This window comes from Lepidochelys kempii, chromosome 16 (assembly GCF_965140285.1).
Source record: "Lepidochelys kempii isolate rLepKem1 chromosome 16, rLepKem1.hap1, whole genome shotgun sequence".
Classification (NCBI taxonomy): Eukaryota; Metazoa; Chordata; order Testudines; family Cheloniidae; genus Lepidochelys; species Lepidochelys kempii.
Genome location: NC_136395.1, coordinates 25,826,322 through 25,848,123, shown reverse-complemented (window position 1 = coordinate 25,848,123; position 21,802 = coordinate 25,826,322). Strand labels below are relative to the sequence as shown.

At 42.4% G+C, this 21,802-nt stretch overlaps 1 protein-coding gene across 6 annotated transcripts in view; it reads left to right on the top strand.

The window, feature by feature from the left end:
* DENND1A (DENN domain containing 1A) overlaps positions 1 to 21,802 on the top strand; it is a 377,679-nt gene that overhangs the window by 188,916 nt on the left and 166,961 nt on the right. For all 6 annotated transcript variants that reach the window (XM_073313958.2, XM_073313955.2, XM_073313954.2 and 3 more), the window contains one exon: positions 2,222 to 2,332. In XM_073313958.2, coding sequence (XP_073170059.1) covers positions 2,222 to 2,332 — 111 coding nt within the window. The remainder of the gene's footprint in view (positions 1 to 2,221; positions 2,333 to 21,802) is intronic.

The following is a 21,802-nucleotide window of genomic DNA, read 5'->3' as shown; positions in this document are numbered from 1 at the left end:
TCAGGACCCCTACAATTACAACACCATGAAATTTAAGATTTAATCAATTGACATCATGAAATTTGCTATTTTTAAAATCCTATGACCTTGAAATAGACAAAAATGGACTGTGAATTTGGTAGGGCCCTAGCTATAACAGCCTTTCATTCCCCAGTTGAGGGACTTTCAGTGTTTGCTCATCCCACCATGGCGAGATTCAGTAAGGAGTTGAGGAACCTTTTTTTTCACATTTAGGATTTAAACTTTGTAATTAAGTGTCTTATGAAACCTCCTTTTGAACCGTTGGGCACCTGTTCACTTCTTCACCTATCCATGAAAATGGCTTTCTTGGTGGTCATCACTTCTTGAAGAGTCAGAGAAATGGGAGCTTTAATGGCGGACCCTGCTTTTACATTGTTTTTCAAGGAAAAAGTTTCATTACATCTGCATCCTAAATTTCTACCTAATGTATCGTCTGAATTTCACATCAATCAAGTCATTCATTTCTTGGTTTTCTTCCCAAAACCACATCAGACCAGAGAGGATACCTTCCTCACAATAGATGTCAAGAAGGAGTTAACCTTTTATTTGGACGGAACCAGGTGATTTATAAAATCTCTAAGACTGTTTATGTCAACCGCTGACAGGTCCAAAGAGTCCACAATTTGCACCCAGAGCCTCTTTAGGTAGATTTCTGGATGTATTATTTCTTGTTACAAATCTGCTGATATTCAATTTCCTCTTAGGGTATTAGTCTATTCCACAAGATTTCTGTCTACCTTGATGACTTAACTCAAAAATGTTCCCATTGTGGAGACATGAAGCGCTGCAGCTTGGACATCCATACACATCTTTTCCAAGCACTGTGCAATGGTTCATTTTTCTAGATCAAATGCTGCCCTTGGGAATGCTGTTTTGTCTTCAGTATTGGACTCTGATCCAAAGCTGCCTCCTTAGGTTGAGCATACTGCTCTAAGTCACCTGAAGTGGAGCTCCTATAGGGACACTACTTGAAGAAGGAGAGGTTACTCATTCTGTGCAATAACTGGAGTTCTCCGAGATGTGGCCCACTACAGATGATGCACTGCTAGCACTCCTTCCTCTCTGGTTCAGAGTTTCTTCTTGTGGGACTTTGCAGTGGAGAAGGAACTGAGGGCAGTTTGCTCACGCAGCCCTATATATCCTTGGTACAGAGCATAAGATTATGTAGGGTGCATGCTTGGGCTGAATGGGCACTACTACCAAAAAATCTCCGATCAAAGGCGCCTGGGGTGCTAGTACCCCAACGTGGACCACTAGTAGGGACAAACATCTCGAAGAACTCCATTTATTGCACAAGGTGAGTAACTTCTCCTTCTGCCATTCCCTCTACATTCAGCAATAGACATGGCAGTGGAGCGGTAGTGACCAAGGAGCCCTGGCTCTGCCCTCCTTTTTTGTGTTTGTGTGAGAGGTGTATCTAAAGTTTCACTCTGTATGTTACGTTTTTAATGAGCATGCAGAGGTTGGATAGGTTGCTTTTTCATTGTAGTATAAGCCAAAATAAATACATAGGCTGAGCATTAGACTGGAAAATGGATATTTGAGTTCTAATTCTGTCTCTTAGATGGACATGCTCTATAGTCTTGCAAAAGATGCTTCCCCTCTCCTTTGCTTCAGTTTTCCAATCTCTAGTATAGGGATGCTTTCTGATTCTCCTTCCCAGGGTGATGAGAGTATTAATGTTCACAAAATACTACCTAATCATTTTTTTGGATTGTATTTTAAACGCTTCTGGTATATTCCCTATTTTCACGGTTGCTCTGGAGTAAATTGTGCCATTAGCAGATTTTTACATAGTCAGCTGATTTCAGTTAGCTGAATAAGAAATCTCCAGTAGCTGTAATTTGTGGCTACTGTCAGATTTCTGGAATATATTTTGTGTGCATAAGAGAACCTATTTTCCTCACAAAAAATTTTCCTCATTCCATATTTAAGTTGCAGGAGTTGAGAGTGAAATCACACTAAGCTGTGTAACTTTCTGAAATCTGAGCATTTGGGAGCATTAATTAAAAAATAACAAAACTAAGCACAGGCTGTAGCAGCAAAATCACACCAGTCTTGAGCTGACGTATTGCTTTCTTCCTGTAGGTCACTTTCTGGTGGCAGTTTGATTGAAGGATGAAGTTAAGGTTCTCTTCTATCTTGAAGATATTTGTATTTGTAAAGTTTTTCTCAAAAACTCTCTCATCTTTCTTCCTAGAGAAATCTGACAGAGTATTTTGTAGCCGTCGATGTCAACAACATGCTGCATCTCTACGCTAGTATGCTATATGAACGTCGCATCCTCATCTGCTGTAGTAAACTGAGCACTGTAAGTAAATTTCAGAATATTCTCTTGACAATTCATTTTAAAAAGTGCCAGTCATGCTGGAGATCATCTGGGATACCTAGAATTTGCGTAAACACAGATTTAAAACTGTTTGTAGGGTGGCAGGAATATTGTATTAAAGTTGGATTTATTGTATAAATGAATATGACAAAGGGCCAGTCTTCTGAGTTCTTCCCTACTTAAAAGGACACTGTATGCAGAGATGAGGCACTGTAGGCATACTGAGAAATAATCGCAAATCACTGGAATCATTAATAGCCATACAATCATTATGTACATTCGCATAAGCAGACAGAAGCAGGGAATTGCAGAAGAGAGAAGTAAATGTATGCTGTCAGGATGTATTCAACATACCTGATTTCTGGCTAAAAAATGTCTGTGTGAAATCAGGTGCGTATATATAAAAAAACAATAAATGTTTGACTGTGCTTGGGCTGTGGAAAATCCCATAGCAAAGATGACTTTTTTGAGGTTCTCGGGCCTCTCAAGTGTTTGAATGAAAAAGTTTTTCTCTTGATACAGATGCTGTATAATATTTATACCATGTTAGTAAAACCCTTTTTCATATGCTTATTTGAAAGAAAAATAGATAAATGATTCTTTCAGGCAGAACTTCTGGTGACCTTCTCTTGATGAACCCAGATGGTGAGCTCTAACACGTTAGAGAACCACATTTTTCGCAATTTTGTTTGATAAGATGTAGGCTTAATGCTACTTAGGTTCCATCAAGCATCTGAAAGATGAAAGCTGCTGAGCACTCCAAAGTGCTGTCTCTTCTAAAAATGGCTGCATATCAATACCAAAAACCTAGCCTGACTTAGTTCAAAGTTTAGCATTATGCATTTGAAGTTTTATCAGTCAATAAGATCGTGATTTTATGTATAAAAGAAAATGTTAAGTTTTCATTCTGTTTGCTCTGTAAATGGGTATTGATTGTTTTCCGTTATGAATGATAAACAGAGGGTGGTTAACTAAACGTTGCCTTCTAATGCTGTAGACTAAATACTTGAAAGGCTCTTTCTAAAGTTAGAGCACTTATTTCCATTTGTATGGTATCATCTGGCCTTTTAAAGGTCTGATTTTGATTGTATAAGATTATAACTGCATCATAGACTGCCAGAAAATACTGCTGAAACAATACATACCAAAACCATAAAAGAATAACATGTACGTATTGGGAGGGAGAGGGAGAGAGAATAAACCCGACTTGTATTCCATCTCCAGCTAGAAATAATAATCTATCTAGTTAAGAAAGGAAGATGAGATCAGGAGTTTCAGTATAATCTATGGGACATTCTAACAACTTTAGACTCTTGTGACCAAAACCCTAAAGAACCAGTAGCACTTAAATACTACGATGATGGACATTTTAGAAAACTGTTAGATAGACAGACCTATGCAGTGTATTCTTCAGTGTGCTTTTATATACACCCAGCATTGTGGTTTTGCTTTAGAGTCAGAGTGAACGAAGCTACAGACCCAGGTCTAGGATGTAAATCAGTTTGTGTGGGCATGGAGGAGGTGGGGTTGAGTGATTTGTTTGGTTCAGGAAAAAGGGAATTAAATGTAGTATTATAAATTTGGAAGCGGGATGGGGCAGCATCAAGGTAAGGTAAGGTTCTCCCAACTATAGAGCCTGTGTGCTTGGTTGGCATGATCCACCCCTTCGTAAGGTAGGCTGGAAAGAAGCATTACTTACCTGTCACTTTGCTTTCCTTAATAAGCTCTTTCACAAGTAGGCTTGTGTTTTCCTTCCTTATCATCTTTCTCCTATTTGTCTTTCTTTGCCTCTGTCCAAGATAAAAGCATATCTGGCTCTTCAGGGTGAGAGTTAGCCTTACTATACATTTGTATCTTACAACTATATATATAAACTGCATTGAGATTGGAGTGACAGTTTAATACAGGTTTGAAGTCTTGGGTGAGAGCCAGTGATTCCTTGCCTGCACACTTGGCTCTGCATGATCCAGCAGTAGGAACAAGCTGCATTATTTTATTTCAAACTGTGCTCAGCAGAAGCCAAGACCTTGTAACTGGAAACTTACCAAACTCTGAGAAGTCTCAAAGTATAGTCAGTGTCTTGTTTTTTAAAAAAGGAACTGTTGGCAATTAATTTGTTTAACACTTGTGATTTAAATGTAATATCAAGTAAAGTAGAGAAGAATAAGCAAAAACCTTAAAAGTGGAATGAAATATCCTGTGCTACAATGTCTCCTGAAATTCATATTATGATTGAAGAGCTCTTAATATTGGCAAGTTAAATAAGATTTGGTGGTAATTGAGTGCTGAGATCTAACCTATTAATTATTACGTGTGAATTGTTTGTCATTAAACCTGTGGAAAGTTTATTGCAATTTTGCATGGGTTTTTTGGTTTTTTTTTTTTCAACTGGCAAATGCTGAACTGTGAATTTTACTGAGTATTCACAAGCTGAATTTTAACTATTCATTTTGTGATCTAATTCCTCATACAAAGACAAAATTAATCTAGAATGCATAAAACTGAGTGTGTGCATATAGCAAAGACCTCTTTGTGTTTACAAGTTGTAACTGAAAGAGAGAGGAAGTGGAGTATATCTTCTAGCCAGTATTCGAAGCTCCAGCACAGCTTGCCCTTACAGTCCTGCCCTAATACCTATTATACCTATACCTATTCACTGTAATGCAGGCAGTATAAATATAGAAAATATGGCCAAAGTAAGCAGCCTGGTGGTTCTTGGAGAAATTCACAAATTGAGTCTAATTCCTAAAAGTCCGCCACCTGGTTACTTTTCATTGAGGTTAATTTATCCACAACCAGGATATTTCCAGCTTTAAGCAACTATTTGTGCAGAGAAGAAACGCTGTTCTGGCATAAATAGCAAATTCTGTCCCTCTCTATGAGCTGAGAGCCTGCCAGTTCTGTCCATAATCATCTCAAGGTAAAGGCAAGTCAGAAATTGTGCTGTGCATTTGCTTTATTACAGTAAAAGCTTTTTTATCCAGCATGTTGGAGGAATGGGGGGTGCCTGTAAGTGATTCTGGTTAACTAAGAGGGAGGGAGTTTGGGTGTGGGGCTGGGGGTTGGGACACGGGAGGGGGCTTGGGTAAAGCGGTTGGGGCAGAGGAAGGGTTTTGGGGTGTTGGATCTGGGGGGCGCTCACTTTGGGTGGCTCCAGAGAAGCAGCGACCTGTCCCTGCTGTTCCTAAGCAGAGGTGCAGCTAGGCAGCTCTGTGCGCTGCCTTGCCCTGCACACTGGTTCCGCAGCTCTCATTGGCCGGGAACCAATTGAGAAGTCTACATGGAATACTTTGATATTTCCAGCCTGTCTCCTTGCAGATGCTTCTGACAGAACCAACCCCACTGTGCTGATGTGTAGTTTTTATGGTTCACTGATACACCTACCTTATACAAAACTCTTAATGGAAACAACCAGCTACCATGCTCCTCTGTGGCACTCCATAACAAGAAATACAATTCTCTTGAGTTATCATGCCATGGATGAGTCATCACTTTCTGATTGAAAACAGTAGGGTCGCTGGTGTTGCTGAAAATTGGTCATTGTTATCTTCCAAATATTTATTACATCAGCAATATGTTTAATTTTTCCTGCCTTCTATTTTCAAAGTATTTATTAATAGACAAACTTTCTCTGTTAGTTAAAAACCAAACACACTAGCTTAATGCCTCATTTAGACACCTTTGTTAAAACAGCTCACTGAGTAAAAATGCAGAATGTGGTCAGTGTGTGTTGTGTCTGTGCAGTTTTTTATCCCTTCCTCTCTTACGCTGCTGTTGTGGAATGATCATATCTGTGTCTGCTGGAAAGCAGAGCTATAGGGTTTTTCCTCTTGTTGCAGAGCTGTTGGGCTTTTCCAGCTTTACTGAATGGTGTGTCTAAGAGTTTTGTTCCTCTTTATTGTGGGACTTTTGATATACCTTTAAATTAATGTAATAGTGCCTAAGAAAAGAGCTTGTAGTGATTGTAATAACTGGTGTGATATCACTTTTATCTGGGCCAAGCCAGGTATTGTGTAAGATCACAGTCCACCATCTATCAGAGGCAGTTGACAGAGATCTCAGAAAAGAGCAAGCTGTTTTTTTTTTTTTTAAGGGCGTGGATGCACAGACCAGATTTTCACTTTATGAAACATAATAGCACAATGCTTAGAATGGCAACGACAACTCTACATAAACTTAATTGACTTTGAGAAGGCTTTTGATAGCTTTCACAGGACCAGCCTATGGCGCATTCTGTGGGCATATGGAATCCTTCTCCATATAATGAACATCATCAAAAGCTTCTATTCCAATTTTACAGGCAGTGTTGATCACAGTGAGCTCAGTTTTGAAGTCAAAATAGGAGTACATCAGGGGTGTGTCATATCTGCTATCCTCTTCAAATTGCCATCGACTGGGTAATGCAGCGTACACAGAAGACATGCCAAGAGGCATTATCATGACCTTTAATATTGCCTCGTCATCACCACTACGGATAGAGGATCATGTTCTCACCAGTGTAGAATAATTCAAGTACTTGGACAGCCCCATCAGCCAGGATGGTGGAACGTGCCAGGACATCCGGAACTGAATCAATTAAGCCAGGAACACCTTCAGCTTAAATACAGTCTGGAAATCATCAAAATACAATACCAAAACCAAACTCAAGATTTATCAGTACTTTCAACACTACTTTTTAGTGCAGAATTCTGGGGAATAAGAAAGTATGACCTGTCCAACCTTTCTTCATTTCATACAACCTACCTCGGAAAAATCCTCCATATCTTTTGGCCCAGAACAATCTCAAACCAAGACCTATTCACACAACCAAGAAGATATGAGCACCGTCATTGCCAATAGGCGTTGGAGGTGGATTGGCCATGTACTTCAGATGAAAACTGATTCCATCACCAAAATAGCAACAAGATGGACACCTGAAGGCAAGTGAAAACGAGGCTGTGCAAAAACAACATAGCAAAGAGCTGTGGAAGCTGAGCTGAAAAGCCTGCAGCACAGCTGGGGAACCATTTGAAAGACTTGCCAGAAACAGATAGGGGTCGAGGAGCTTAGTCACTGCCCTAAATGCCAGAGGCATAATAGGAACATGATGATGAGGATGATGATGAATGGTGCCTAAATGCTAGAGTATATAAATTGTGTAAAATTAACATAGTGGTATAAGCTCTGCATGGTGGTGTAATCTCTCTCCTCAGTATTTCCATATTCTCTTGTATAGGTGTGAATATATTATCGGAAGTCAGTTGGTGACATAGGTTAGTCAGTTTTGTCCTGGTGACAATGCTTCCTCAGTATGTTTCACTCAATTGATGTCAGTGGCTATGATGTTTTAAATTAACACTATCTACCATGAGATGTGATGCAGCATTCTCTTCCCATTATTGTTTCGGCTTTTATAATTAATACCACACTAATGCAGTATTATTTTTGAATTGGGTCTGGCTTTTTTTTTTTAATCTGAATCAAAGAGAAAATTTAATGAAATTATGTGGTGGGGCTTTAATGCCTGGCATGAAGTTATAGTACATTACACATTTTTTCAAGGTAGCTTCTCCATATTCCTGTTGGTAGAGTGCTTGCATACTCATGCCCATGCAATGGTGCTCTTGAGCTTTGAGAACCTTCTATGATAACAGAGCCCATTGGGACCTCACAAATACCCCATTGTGGTTCTGAGAGGTCAAAGCCGATGTAAGGGTAAGCTGTGCAGCCCACAAATGCCTCCATTCCTTCCTTTCCCTGGCTAGCTGCCTACATAGGGATGTTTCCTCCATGCTCAGAATCTTTATTGGCGCTTTTTTTTACGAGTTTCTCCTGTTTTCTAGTAATTGTTTTTAGCTGTTAGTTAGTTATACTAATATTTAGATCATTTTAAGTAGTCTTTAAAAGTTTTTACTTGGTTTATGTGTCACTGCATGGTTAGTGTCTTGTTTTACAACATGTAGAATAAGGTGCTGATTTGTGTGGTGCTGTAATTTAACTAGCTGTTGTAGTTTTGTTTACGATCCTAGGATATTCAAAAGCTTGAGGGCAAAATCTCATTACATAGGATTGATAATTGCTTTCTAATGAATATTCATCATGTCTAATTACTTTAGGCAAATTTTACACATACTGGCTTCCTAATTTTCGCACTAAGTCTGTGTCTGCACTATACTACATCACTGGCAGTGGCATGTGATGTTAAGTGTAGCTACATGTTGCAGTGAACAGCACACCATGTCCACACTGTGGTATGTAGCTACACGTTAGTGAAAGGCTCTGGCAGAGGAAGGCAGCTGGGAAAGGCTCCGGCAGGTGAGAAGCAGCAGGAAACCACGTTGCTTAAAATAGCAGTGTAGACAGGGAGGCACATCTTGGGCAAATAGAGAACCATGTAGGATACTCAAGCTCATGCCTTACCCTTCAAGTGTCTTTAGTTGCCTAAGCCATGCCTCAGCAATTACACGGCTACTTATATCTATGCTTGCAGGGCTACACAGGTATGTGCACCGCACATTGCCGAAAGAAGCATGCAGTGTACACATACCCTGAGTATGATTTTTGATAGAATCATTTTCTTGCACTGAAATTTAAGATTTACAATACCTCTGTTATATACCAAGTGCTTTAAAGTTGATGCAAATTCAAATGTGCACATTTTTCATTACTAGCTTTTAAAACAATATTAAACAAATTATGTATACTTTGTTTACATGCAGTATCTAACAGAAGTAAAGTCTCTCTAGCATGCACTTCAATAATAGTTTGTAAAAATGTTAGCTTTGGAATCAATACAAAAAATAAATGGTAGAATATAAAACATTTACCTAAAAGAATGGAGAAAAATTACTCTTAAAGATTACTTTTCCCCAAACCTTTTCTTTACTTTTTATGCTTTGTACTCAGATAACTAAAATATCCTTTCTAAACTAATTCAACAATTTTTAGTGTTGTTTGCCAATACAATGTTGCCTTCAGTCTAAATTGTGTATTTTTTTTCAGTCAAAAGTATAAATATATGTGGATTCTTCCAGGCTATGTAGAAATGTGACTGTGTAACTCATGGATCAGTAGCTGATGATATGATGTGACATTTCAAAAGCTCAATTTTGTAAGTGACAAGTGACTTCATTGTCCTCACATTCCACTTCGTAATGCATTAAAGGTTACAGTGAAATATTAATATTATACATTAGTCTGAAGATAAGATCTGTGTCATTTTTGTTACTTGAAACAGGGTTTTGACATCAGCTAATTTACACTAAATGCTAATGATACAGCTCTGCTTTTACAAACCCAACCTCACATGCCCCAACAAGTGATTCAAAGAGAATTAAAAATAAATCAACAATGAGCTTTTGTTTTTCAAATTGATTAATGTTCCTCTATCAGGAAAATTATGGATACTTAGAAATGCAGACAAAGTGTTAGTTTAAGAAACATATTCTCAGCTCATTGCATGATGCAGTAGCTGCTTGCTCTCCATTAGTGTTGGTGGGAATTACACTACTAAGAATATTCCCCTAAATGTGAATTTTTTTTAACAGATTTATCTCAGCATTCAGGGACATAAAATAAACCTTGATAGAGTCATTGGTAAACCACTCTTCTTTGTCGAGTGCTGTCCCTGTGGGTGGTCCACTCCAGGTGATGGTGCGTCCTGGCGCTGTTGATCGGAGATCTTCGGTAGCAGTGCCTGGTCGGGACGCACACGCTCGGCTGCTGTCTCATAGTCTCGTTAGAGTCTGCCTGAGTGCGCGTGTCCCACATCTCCATCAGTTCCTTCTCAACCGTCCTTGGCTGAAGACGGGACTCAGGGCAGTGCTAACACTCTTCCCTGGACTCTGAAGGAAACAATCACAAAAATATAGAAATAGTTAGTTAGTAACATCCCAGTTGTTTCCCTTCCTTTGGAATAGTTACTTAGTTTAAAAAACAAAACAAAAAAACCCAACTTTTTTTCCTCAAGCTCGTCTCCCGCGGAGATACTCTCCCCCGGCACTCCCAAGTTCAAGAATGCCAGGGGCTTCAGGATTTAAAAAGTGTCTCTCCTGTCAGGACTCTATGCCAAAGTCCGATGGACATTCACGCTGCATGAAGTGCCTAGTCGAGACACATGTCCCTGCTAAGTGCCTCCATTGCACAAGCCTCAAAACCAGGGCTCGTCATGACAGGGACCTGCTGCTGAAAATGATTTTTTGCAGAAATCCCTACAGCCATCTCCAGAGAAGGGCAATGGCAAACCCTCTCCCTCACACTCCCCGGCCAGGTCTGAACCTATTAGGAGCACAGCTTCACCCTCTCAGGCAGAGAGGCAAGAAGCCCAACCGTCTCCAAGCGGAGACTTTCACAAGGGTAAAGAGTCTCCTGCAAGATCCTTACCCTCAGTGCTGTTAGCACTTGAAGGCAGGAGCCTCCGACCGTCCCAGCACTTCAGCAGCTTTCGCGGAGCGCAGAGCCAGGGACCCAACTTCCCGTGCAGGGAAGATCTCTTCGGCATCAAAAATAGCCCCTGTGCTGACAGCGCGCTCTACTCCAGTGCAGACAAGAACATCGGCACTGAGCCTGCCCGCCGCTCATGCAGCAGCAACGGACCTCTCACAGGGCACACACAAGAGACCCGCGGCACTGGGGAAAGCTAAACAAAAATCTGTGTATGCCTCAGAGCACAGATCGTGCTCAGCGGAGCCAGACCCTAGGGAACAGGAAAAACAGTTCCTGAGTCAAGACGACCTTTCATTGGCACCTGAGCCTAACTCTCCGCTCCTGGACACACAGTGCTCAATCTTTGACCAGCCGCTCTCCCCTCCTGACCTGACCAACTTTACTGACAGCAAGCCTGATATGCAACAACAGCAGGAGTTCTCCCCACCTGCCTCTCCTCCTGCACCAGAACCTTTTACACCTCAGATCACGGCAAACCACCACCAGCCTCAGTTTCCCTACTCCCCCCCCGCTCCCTCCATGGGTGGCACCTAACTTCTCTTATCCCATGCCTTGGCCTCATTGGTACCCTTGGCCAGCTCCTACTGCCACTCGACCTCATGCTTCTTCCACCAGACCACAAGCTCCTTCTGTGCCTTCAGCTCCATCTACTTCTAGAGCGCCCGAACCCCACTCTGAAGATGTGGGCCAGGGACCATACCCTGATTCGCCAAACCCCAACTCTCCATCAGCTCCAGATGGAGCCCTCATGCCTCCGCCTCCACAGAATGTGGATGACCTGAAACAGTTCCAGGAACTTTTCAAGAGAGTGGCACTCAGCCAAGAGATCCCTTTAGAAGACGTCCAGGAGACACAACACAAACTCCTCAAAATCCTTCAACTCTCTGCGCCCTCAAAGATCGCGCTTCCCATAAATTACTCACTCCTAGAACCAGCTAGCACTCTCTGGCAGACTCCAGCCTCTATCTTACCAACTTGCAAAAAGGCTGAACGCAAATATTATATTCCTGCTAAGGACGTAGACTTTTTATTCTCTCACCCACAACCAGATTCTCTTGTAGTGGATGCTGCGACCCACAGGACAAAACAGCCACACTACCGGCTCACCCCTCAAGACAAGGACCTCAAACATCTTGATGCCTGGGCCACAAGGTTTTATACCTCCTCCACTCTGCAATTCAGAATTGCAAACTACTCTGCCCTACTTGCAAGCTATGACTTTGATAACTACAATAAACTCTTTGACTTTACCTCACGTATTCCAGAGGACAGGAGAGCAGACTTTAAATCAGTGCTTGTCGAAGGCCAATTTGTTTCCAGAATGGCCCTACAAGCATCTCTAGACATGGCAGATACAGCTGCCCGTACTACCGCAACTGCTGTGGTTATGCAAAGAGCTTCCTGGCTCTCTGCATCAGGTCTCCCCAGAGACCTGCAGACCAAAGTGGAAGACCTCCCCTTCGATAAAGACAGATTTTTTTCCAAAAAAAACCCCCAAAACAAAACAGATGAGGTCCTTCACACCATGAAAGACTCTAGAGCAGCCCTAAGCACCCTGGGCATCTACCCATCAATTCCCAGGAGACAACAGTATCAACCTTACCAGAGGCCACGTACACAACAGTATCACCGGCCTCAGAACAGACCTTAAGACCTGCCTAGGAATTGCCCTAGACCTCCTAAGAGCAGACAAAACCAAGCGCAAACAGCTACTTCCCACCCAGTGGGAAATAAACAACAAATTTGAAGCGTTGGTTGAGGGTCTGCAGGACCATTCCTTAACTCCACTGCCTACTTGCCCATTTGGCCACCACCTCCAGGCTTTTCACCATGTCTGGCAGAAGATTACACAGGACCGTTGGGTCCTAGAAATAGTTCAGTCTGGCTACTCCATCCCTTTTATATCCCACCCTCCTACCCTTTCCCCTTCTCCGTCACTCTTCAGGGACCCCTCTCGCAAGCACCTACTTCGTGTAGAAGTGGATCACCTTCTATGGATAGGCGCAGTGGAACCCGTGCCAACACAACGAGGAATGGATTGTACTCCCATTACTTTCTGACCCAGAAAAAGACAGGGGGATGGAGGCCTATACTAGACCTACGCCGACAGAACAAATTCGTAAGAGTACAAAAATTCAAGATGGTCACACTAGGCACAATAATACCTGCACTGGAACAAGGGGACTGGTTCACAGCCCTCGACCTACAAGATGCCTATTTTCACATATCCATTCATCTGGCCTAAAGACGCTTCTGATGCTTCACAATCAGACACGACCATTTCCAGTACAGGGTACTCCCTTTTGGACTCTCCAGAGCACTGAGAGTATTCTCTAAAAACCCTAGCCATAGTCGTGGCCCACCTCCACAGACATGAGATCATACTTTTCCCCGACCTAAACGATTTCCTCATCAAGGGCAACTCATATGCCGAGATGCTTTCAAGTTACCTATTTCACCATCTCACTCTTCCACAGCTTGGGCCTACAAATAAATGTCCAAAAATCCACCCTGACGCCTACACAGCAGATTGAATTAATTAGAGCTCACCTGGACTCAGTTTGAACCAGAGCCTCACTACCACACACCAGATTCCTCACTATCTTACACCTCATACATATGCTCTCTGTTCATCCCAGGATACAGGCAAGAATTTGCCTGCAGCTCCTTGGACACATGGCAGCTACCACCTTCATGGTCAAGTAAGCCAGGCTGCACATGAGATGTCTTCAGGGTTGGCTCAACTCAAACTACAAACCCAGCAGGCACAGCCTCTGCACACTACTGACTCCTCCAGCAAACATACTAGCTTCCCTGCAATGGTGGACAAGACCAGAGAGCCTTTGCATTGGCGTTCCCTTTCAAGAGCAATCCCCCACGGTCATGCTCACCACGGATGCTTCCCTGATAGGTTGGGGAGCGCATCTGGAGGGACACACAGCACAAGGCCACTGGTCTGTGCCAGAGACGTGTCTACACATAAACCTCCTAGAGCTCAGAGCAGTGAGACAAGCCTGCCTCTACTTTCTTCCCCTAAGAAAGAACAAATCTATCCGGACCCTAACGGACAATATAGTGTGTATGTTTTACATCAACAGACGGGGGAGCACGATCACACTCCCTATTCATGGAAGCCATCCGATTATGGAATTGGTGCATACAACACCACATACAAATTGTTGCGTCGTACTTACCCAGCTGTAACAACACTACCGCCGACACACTCAGCAGACACTTCTTCAAAGGACGTGAGTGGGAATTGCACCCCATAATTCTACAACAGCTCTTCTCCCAATGGGGCACCTCGTCAATAGACCTCTTTGCCACAACCCAGAATCGCAAATGCCACCTCTTTTGCTCCAGAGTGGGATTCGGGACTGCATCTCTCAAAGACGCATTCCTCACAAGATCAGAGACGACAAGGCCCGGGTCATACTCATTGCCCCAGCTTGGCTGAGACAGACATGGTGTCATTACCTGCTCCACATATCCGCCCGTCTTCCACGGACTCTCCCCAACAGACCAGATTTCCTTTCCCAGGACAACAGACAAATTCTTCACCCCATAGCTCCAGAAACTCCACCTGACACCATGGTTCCTTCATGGTTCCAGACCCACGAATTAGCCTTTTCTGAGCAAGTCCGATATGTCCTCCTGCATAGTAGAAAAGACTCCACTCATAAAACTTACCTGCAGAAGTGGAAGCGGTTTTCCCTGTGGTGTTCAAACAAACATTTATCACCCCATATCTTGATCCTTCCTAACATCCTAGACTACCTCCTGGAACTAAAACAGAATGGACTCTCACTCAGCTCCATCAGGGTACGAATATTCACTCTTTGCCCACCCCACCATAAAATGCTTCCTCATGGGCCTACAAAATCTCTACCCCGAGATTTACCCATCCGCAGCTGCATGGAATCTCAATCTTGTTCTTCACGGTCTTATGAAACCTCCATTCGAGCCCTTAGCTACTTCATCTCTTCTTCATATGTCCATGAAGGTAGCCTTCTTCTATAACATCAGCAAGGTGGGTAGGGGGAATAAGCGCCCTGATGGCCTACCCTCCCTACGCAACCTTCTCCAAAGACAAAGTTACCCTGCAAAACCATCCTAAATTTCTCCCTAAGGTGGTACGCACCTTCCACCTTAACCAATAAATATACTTACCTACATTCTATTCCAAACCTCACATGACTCCACACAAGGCAACGCTGCACACCCTCGACGTCAGATGAGCACTGGCCTTCTATTTAGACAGGACTAAACCATTTTGTAAGTCTTCCCGCCTATTTGTCTCCATAACCGAGCGATCAAAGGGTGCACCAGTTTCTAAACAACGACTTTCCAAGTGGATCTCTGACTGCATCAGATCCTGTTATCGCATTCAAAATGCTCAACTGCCCGAAGGCATCAGAACTCATTCTACTCGAGCCATGTCAACATCCATTGCTTTCCTCCATAATGTACCCATTCCTGATATCTGTAAGGCGGCCACGTGGTCCTCTGAACACACATTTACTAAACACTTTGCTATCACACAGGATACCACAGCAAACTCCGTAGTGGGCCACACAGTACTGTCTACAGTACTCACTGCTGCAACTCCAAAGTCCCACCAGCCTTAGCGGGTACTTTTTCACATTCACCTGGAGTGGAGCACTGACAGGGACAGCGCTCAAAGAGGAAGAGAAAGTTACTCACCTTGCAGTAACTGAAGTTCTTCAAGATGTGGGTCCGGGTGGGTGCTCCACTCCCCACCCACCTCCCCACTACTTTGGAGTTCTATACTGACTTCTCCACAGTAGAGAAGGAACTGAGGGGGACGTGGGACGTGTGTGTCCAGGCACATTCAAACAAGACTGCGAGACAGCAGCTGAGCACGCATGTCCTGGCCAGGCACTGCTACCAAAGATCTCTGATCAACGACACTGGGACACACTATCACCTGGAGTGGAGCACCCACAGGGGGACACATCTCGAAGAACTTTGGTTACTGCAAAGTGAGTAACTTTCTCTTAGCTTGCAACCTGTAATTGGGGATGGGTGAATGGGTCCAGAAAAAGTAACCCAAACCCTTTGGTCAAAACTTGAATCAAACCTAAATATTTAACTGCTCCTGATTTTTTTTCAAATAAGTGTGATATGAGGGGTGAGGGGATAATTGCACTTCCTGTTTTGGGTCCAGAAGTGGAAATAGACTTGGAAACATTATTCTTTCTGTATTATCTAAAACAGCCCAGGAAGTACTAAAAATCTATAAACTAGCTACATCTGTATTTATAGTATCTGAACGTCAGTCTTGCTTAAAAGCCTGTTTTCTATTCTATTCCAGTTTCCATATCCAAGAGCTTTTGTCAAGCATCTGGACCAAACCTCCAAATCTTCAGTTTCCTCCATTTACTAATTTAAATTTTTTTTCCTTATGTTTGCAAAGGAGAACTGTGTTTTACCATAATCGTGAACCTACCAATCTGTGCAGAGCAGCACAAGAGAAATGAATGCAGATGCATATACTTGAAGATCTGGTCACCATACAAGGGTGATACAGATCACAGTCTAACAATAATTTTAAAACCCCTTTTGGCTGTGAAATGCTGTGTTAGATTGTGAGCTCTTGAGAGCAGAGAGTGTCTTATTGTATGTTTTTACAAGTGCATTGTACATTTCAGGACTACATAAAGTTCTTAATATTAGAATAGTGCTTTCCCCTAAATGTCTTGTTTTGAGTGGTGCATAAGGAACAGAACAGGTAAATTGACAAAATGTGGGCAGGATAGGAAACAGGCATACGGAGACGAGTACAGGGACAGACAAACCCATGTTACTGAAGAACATTTTTAAGAATTAGATCTTAACCAATACAGTGAGTGTTTACTATGGATTCCACTTTTTCTTTCTTAATAACACTATGCACCATCCACAAAGAGCATCGTATCTATTTAAATAAGTTAACAGGAAAGAAGGGTTTTGAGATAACAACAAACTGGTTACATTTGGAAAATCTCCAAACTGGAGATGCTCATGGCACAGTAACGTAAAGAATTCTTGTAGCTAGGGCTTTTGACTCCTCTCTTTTCCTGTATACACATGTTCCTCTGTTAATAAAGGCAAGTTACTGACATTCAGAAACTCACAGATACCACATAAGAGGTGACCTTATATAAACCTACATAGAAAAGCAAAAGCAGCAGTCTTCATGGGGTGCAGCCTAATAAAGGGACTAACTTGAAGGGGAAAGGAGTCCAGGAGAGCTGGCTGTATTTCAAGGAATCCCTGTTGAGGTTACAAGGACAAACCATCCCGATGAGTCGAAAGAATAGTAAATATGGCAGGCGACCAACTTGGCTTAATGGTGAAATCCTAGCGGATCTTAAACATAAAAAAGAAGCTTACAAGAAGTGGAAGGTTGGACATATGACCAGGGAAGAGTATAAAAATATTGCTCGGGCATGTAGGAATGTTATCAGGAGGGCCAAATCGCACCTGGAGCTGCAGCTAGCCAGAGATGTCAAGAGTAACAAGAAGGGTTTCTTCAGGTATGTTGGCAACAAGAAGAAAGCCAAGGAATGTGTGGGCCCCTTACTGAATGAGGGAGGCAACCTAGTGACAGAGGATGTGGAAAAAGCTAATGTACTCAATGCTTTTTTTGCCTCTGTTTTCACTAACAAGGTCAGCTCTCAGACTGCTGCGCTGGGCATCACAAAATGCGGAAGAGATGGCCAGCCCTCTGTGGAGATAGAGGCGGTTAGGGACTATTTAGAAAAGCTGGACATGCACAAGTCCATGGGGCCGGACGAGTTGCATCCGAGAGTGCTGAAGGAATTGGCGGCTGTGATTGCAGAGCCACTGGCCATTATCTTTGAAAACTCGTGGCGAACCGGGGAAGTCCCGGATGACTGGAAAAAGGCTAATGTAGTGCCAATCTTTAAAAAAGGGAAGAAGGAAGATCCTGGGAACTACAGGCCAGTCAGCCTCACCTCAGTTCCTGGAAAAATCATGGAGCAGGTCCTCAAAGAATCAATCCTGAAGCACTTGCATGAGAGGAAAGTGATCAGGAACAGCCAGCATGGATTCACCAAGGGAAGGTCATGCCTGACTAATCTAATCACCTTTTATGATGAGATTACTGGTTCTGTGGATGAAGGGAAAGCAGTGGATGTATTGTTTCTTGACTTTAGCAAAGCTTTTGACACGGTCTCCCATAGTATTCTTGTCACCAAGTTAAGGAAGTATGGGCTGGATGAATGCACTATAAGGTGGGTAGAAAGCTGGCTAGATTGTCGGGCTCAACGGGTAGTGATCAATGGCTCCATGTCTAGTTGGCAGCCGGTATCAAGTGGAGTGCCCCAAGGGTCGGTCCTGGGGCCGGTTTTATTCAATATCTTCATAAATGATCTGGAGGATGGTGTGGATTGCACTCTCAGCAAATTTGCGGATGATACTAAACTGGGAGGAGTGGTAGATACGCTGGAGGGGAGGGATAGGATACAGAAGGACCTAGACCAATTGGAAGATTGGGCCAAAAGGAATCTGATGAGGTTCAATAAGGATAAGTGCAGGGTCCTGCACTTAGGACGGAAGAACCCAATGCACAGCTACAGACTAGGGACCGAATGGCTAGGCAGCAGTTCTGCGGAAAAGGACCTAGGGGTGACAGTGGATGAGAAGCTGGATATGAGTCAGCAGTGTGCCCTTGTTGCCAAGAAGGCCAATGGCATTTTGGGATGTATAAGTAGGGGCATAGCGAGCAGATCGAGGGACGTGATCGTTCCCCTCTATTCGACATTGGTGAGGCCTCATCTGGAGTACTGTGTCCAGTTTTGGGCCCCACACTTCAAGAAGGATGTGGATAAATTGGAGAGAGTCCAGCGAAGGGCAACAAAAATGATTAGGGGACTGGAACACATGAGTTATGAGGAGAGGCTGAGGGAGCTGGGATTGTTTAGCCTGCAGAAGAGAAGAATGAGGGGGGATTTGATAGCTGCTTTCAACTACCTGAAAGGGGGTTCCAAAGAGGATGGCTCTAGACTGTTCTCAATGGTAGCAGATGACAGAACGAGGAGTAATGGTCTCAAGTTGCAGTGGGGGAGGTTTAGATTGGATATTAGGAAAAACTTTTTCACTAAGAGGGTGGTGAAACACTGGAATGCGTTACCTAGGGAGGTGGTAGAATCTCCTTCCTTAGAGGTTTTTAAGGTCAGGCTTGACAAAGCCCTGGCTGGGATGATTTAACTGGGAATTGGTCCTGCTTTGAGCAGGGGGTTGGACTAGATGACCTTCTGGGGTCCCTTCCAACCCTGATATTCTATGATTCTATGATTCTATGAAAGGCAGTGTTAAAAACTGGCTTGTCATTTCATCCCAGGAACCATCTCTGCCTTGAGATGTAAACAAGGCTGCAATGCAGCATCAAAAAGGGTAAAAAGAATATAGAGGCCTAAACATTGAAGCAGAGGTCAGACACCGCTAAGTGATACCCTCATAAACATTGTTAAAACTGTTACGTTATTACTCTTGTGTGATACACCAAATAAGTTTTGGACCCTTGGATTTTTATGCCGATTACATCCCAAAGAATCAATTGTTTTCTGTATGGTTCAGTCATATTTTAAGATTAACCCTCTCCCATTGTGTCATTTATAGGGGACAAGAAAATCCTCCCACCTCCTTTTCCAGGTTTTGCATACTATTAGAATTTGCTTTTTAGATATTTTCTTGTCTTAGTTATCAGAAATATTATAGAAAATGGTGTGTTTCCCTCCTTCACCTAATTGCTGTAACCCTTAACAACGTAAGAATGACCATACTGGGTCAGACCAATGGTCCATCTAGCCTGTTTCCTATCTTCTGACAGTGGCTGGTGCCAGATGCTTCAGAGGGAATGAACTGAACAGAGCAATTTGTCGTGTGGTCCACCTCTATCGTCCAGTCCCAGCTTCTAGCAGTGAGAGGTTTAGGGAAACCCTTCTTGATGTTGTGATCAGCAATAAGTCTCTGAATCCCAATGTAAATATATTATGAAATGGAGAGCCTGAGGCCCTAATAATCACATCAGATGGCTATCTAATGGCATAATCAGGCAGTAATTAATATTCCATGAGATTGGCAAATACTTTTCACAGGGTTGCAGTACAGTACTGGCTTCTGTAACTATGGTAGATTATTTATCTATTTTTTTAAAATATAATAATACTAAATATTCTAACATCTCTTCTCTAGCTATAGTGTATATCTTAAGGCTCTGGCTTTCTAACATAGTGGTATATAGCTCAGTCATAAAAGTCAACTGTGGGCTTATACGTGGCATACAAGGTTACCAGCCTGGGAGTGATTTTTAAAAAATTGAGGGGAAAAACCATCTGTTTTTGAGGAGTAAATTGTAAAATCTATTTTTATTCACTTTAATGGTTACATTTTTGCCATTAAATGTAAAACTACTGGTTCTGTGTAGCTGTATCATGGTGCAAAGAGCCTTGACTCCCTTCCAGAGAATCTCAGTATTTCTTCTTGTATCCTCGCAGCTTATCCAGGTCTGTTTCATCCCTAGACTTCAGTAGGTTTTAGTTCATGGGCTAAAAATAAGATGTGTTTAAAATATAGTCCGTCTTCATTCTTGACGCCCAATCAGACACACGTTAACTCCAAAAACAGGTTTTGTTGTTCACATACTAACAGTTATCCATGTGTTAAAACAAGCCAACAAAAACTGGATTGAAAATACATTAAAGGCTCTGGCATGAACCACAGAAACTAGATTCACAATTGAGACTTATTTCCCCAACATGGAATCCTGATGGGGCAGCCTGTTGTGCCTTGTTGTGTTGCAGGATAAGTCTTAGTTTAAGAATTGACATTAGAGACGAAGACCTGTTAGCTCACCTAGACCATTTCCTCTGCCAGTCACTGGTTCCCTGTGGTACAGTATATATCTCAGTGGTTTGTCCAGTTGCAAATGACTCCACTGCCTTCTGGGGACTACACTGCAACCTAATAAGTCCCACAGCTAAGTCATGCTTCCTAATGATCATTCTGACATTTCCTTTGTTTTATTTCATCCTATTATGTCTGTAGGTCACCCTAAACTGCTGCATGTCCTTGGAGTTTACACCTTTTAGATATACATAGAGAGTGTTGTCTGTCTTTGTCGTCATTTAGTCAAACTGTATGTATTTGACTCTATCTTTCCTCAGAAGTCTGTTCCTCCCTTCCTTTAAACATTTTCCTGAATTTCTTTTAATTTCATTTAAATTGTTTCTTATACTCCAAGCTGAGCATTATTCTAGGTATGTACTCACAAGGTACGTGACATTATCTTTGTTTCCCAGGGTAAATCCATTCATTCACTGCCTGCCATGCTGACCAATACCGTCTCATTGTTTCCTTGGACACCACTGTCTGTCTATACGCCTCTGTTGTCTCTTCTCTGATTCTTTGATTGTAAGCTCTTTGGAGCCAGGGACTTTTTATTTTGTGTGTGCACTGTGTCTAACACAGTGGGATGATTGTCCATGACTAGGGTTCCTAGGTGCTATAGTAATACAAATACTAATAATTATTAATTAAATATTAATATTATTGCCTGCTCATGCAGTATTTTGACCCTTTCTGCTTCCTTGTGTTTTTAAGTATCTGTCCGTTTAGGGGTTCACAACATCTCCCATTTTAATTCCTTCAGTAAATTTCACATTCTCTTTCTGGTTATTAATTAAGATTTTAAATAAGGTTGGGACCCAAATCAACTCCTCCAGCACCTTATTAGGCACCTCCCCACAATTTCATTGCCATTTATCTTTAGTTCTCAGTTTGTGTCAGTGTCCAAGCCAATTTGAATTAACTTTTAATGAAAAATTGTGAGAGTCAGTAGATCAAATGCTGAAGTCCAGGAACACAGACTCTTTCTTTTACCCATTTATTCAGTAATTCTAGCCAAAATGATCAATTTGCTTGGGGGGGAATTGTTTTAGAGAAACCCATGCTGTTTACGATTCATTAGTCCCAAGTTCCTACTGTACTATTGAGGTAACA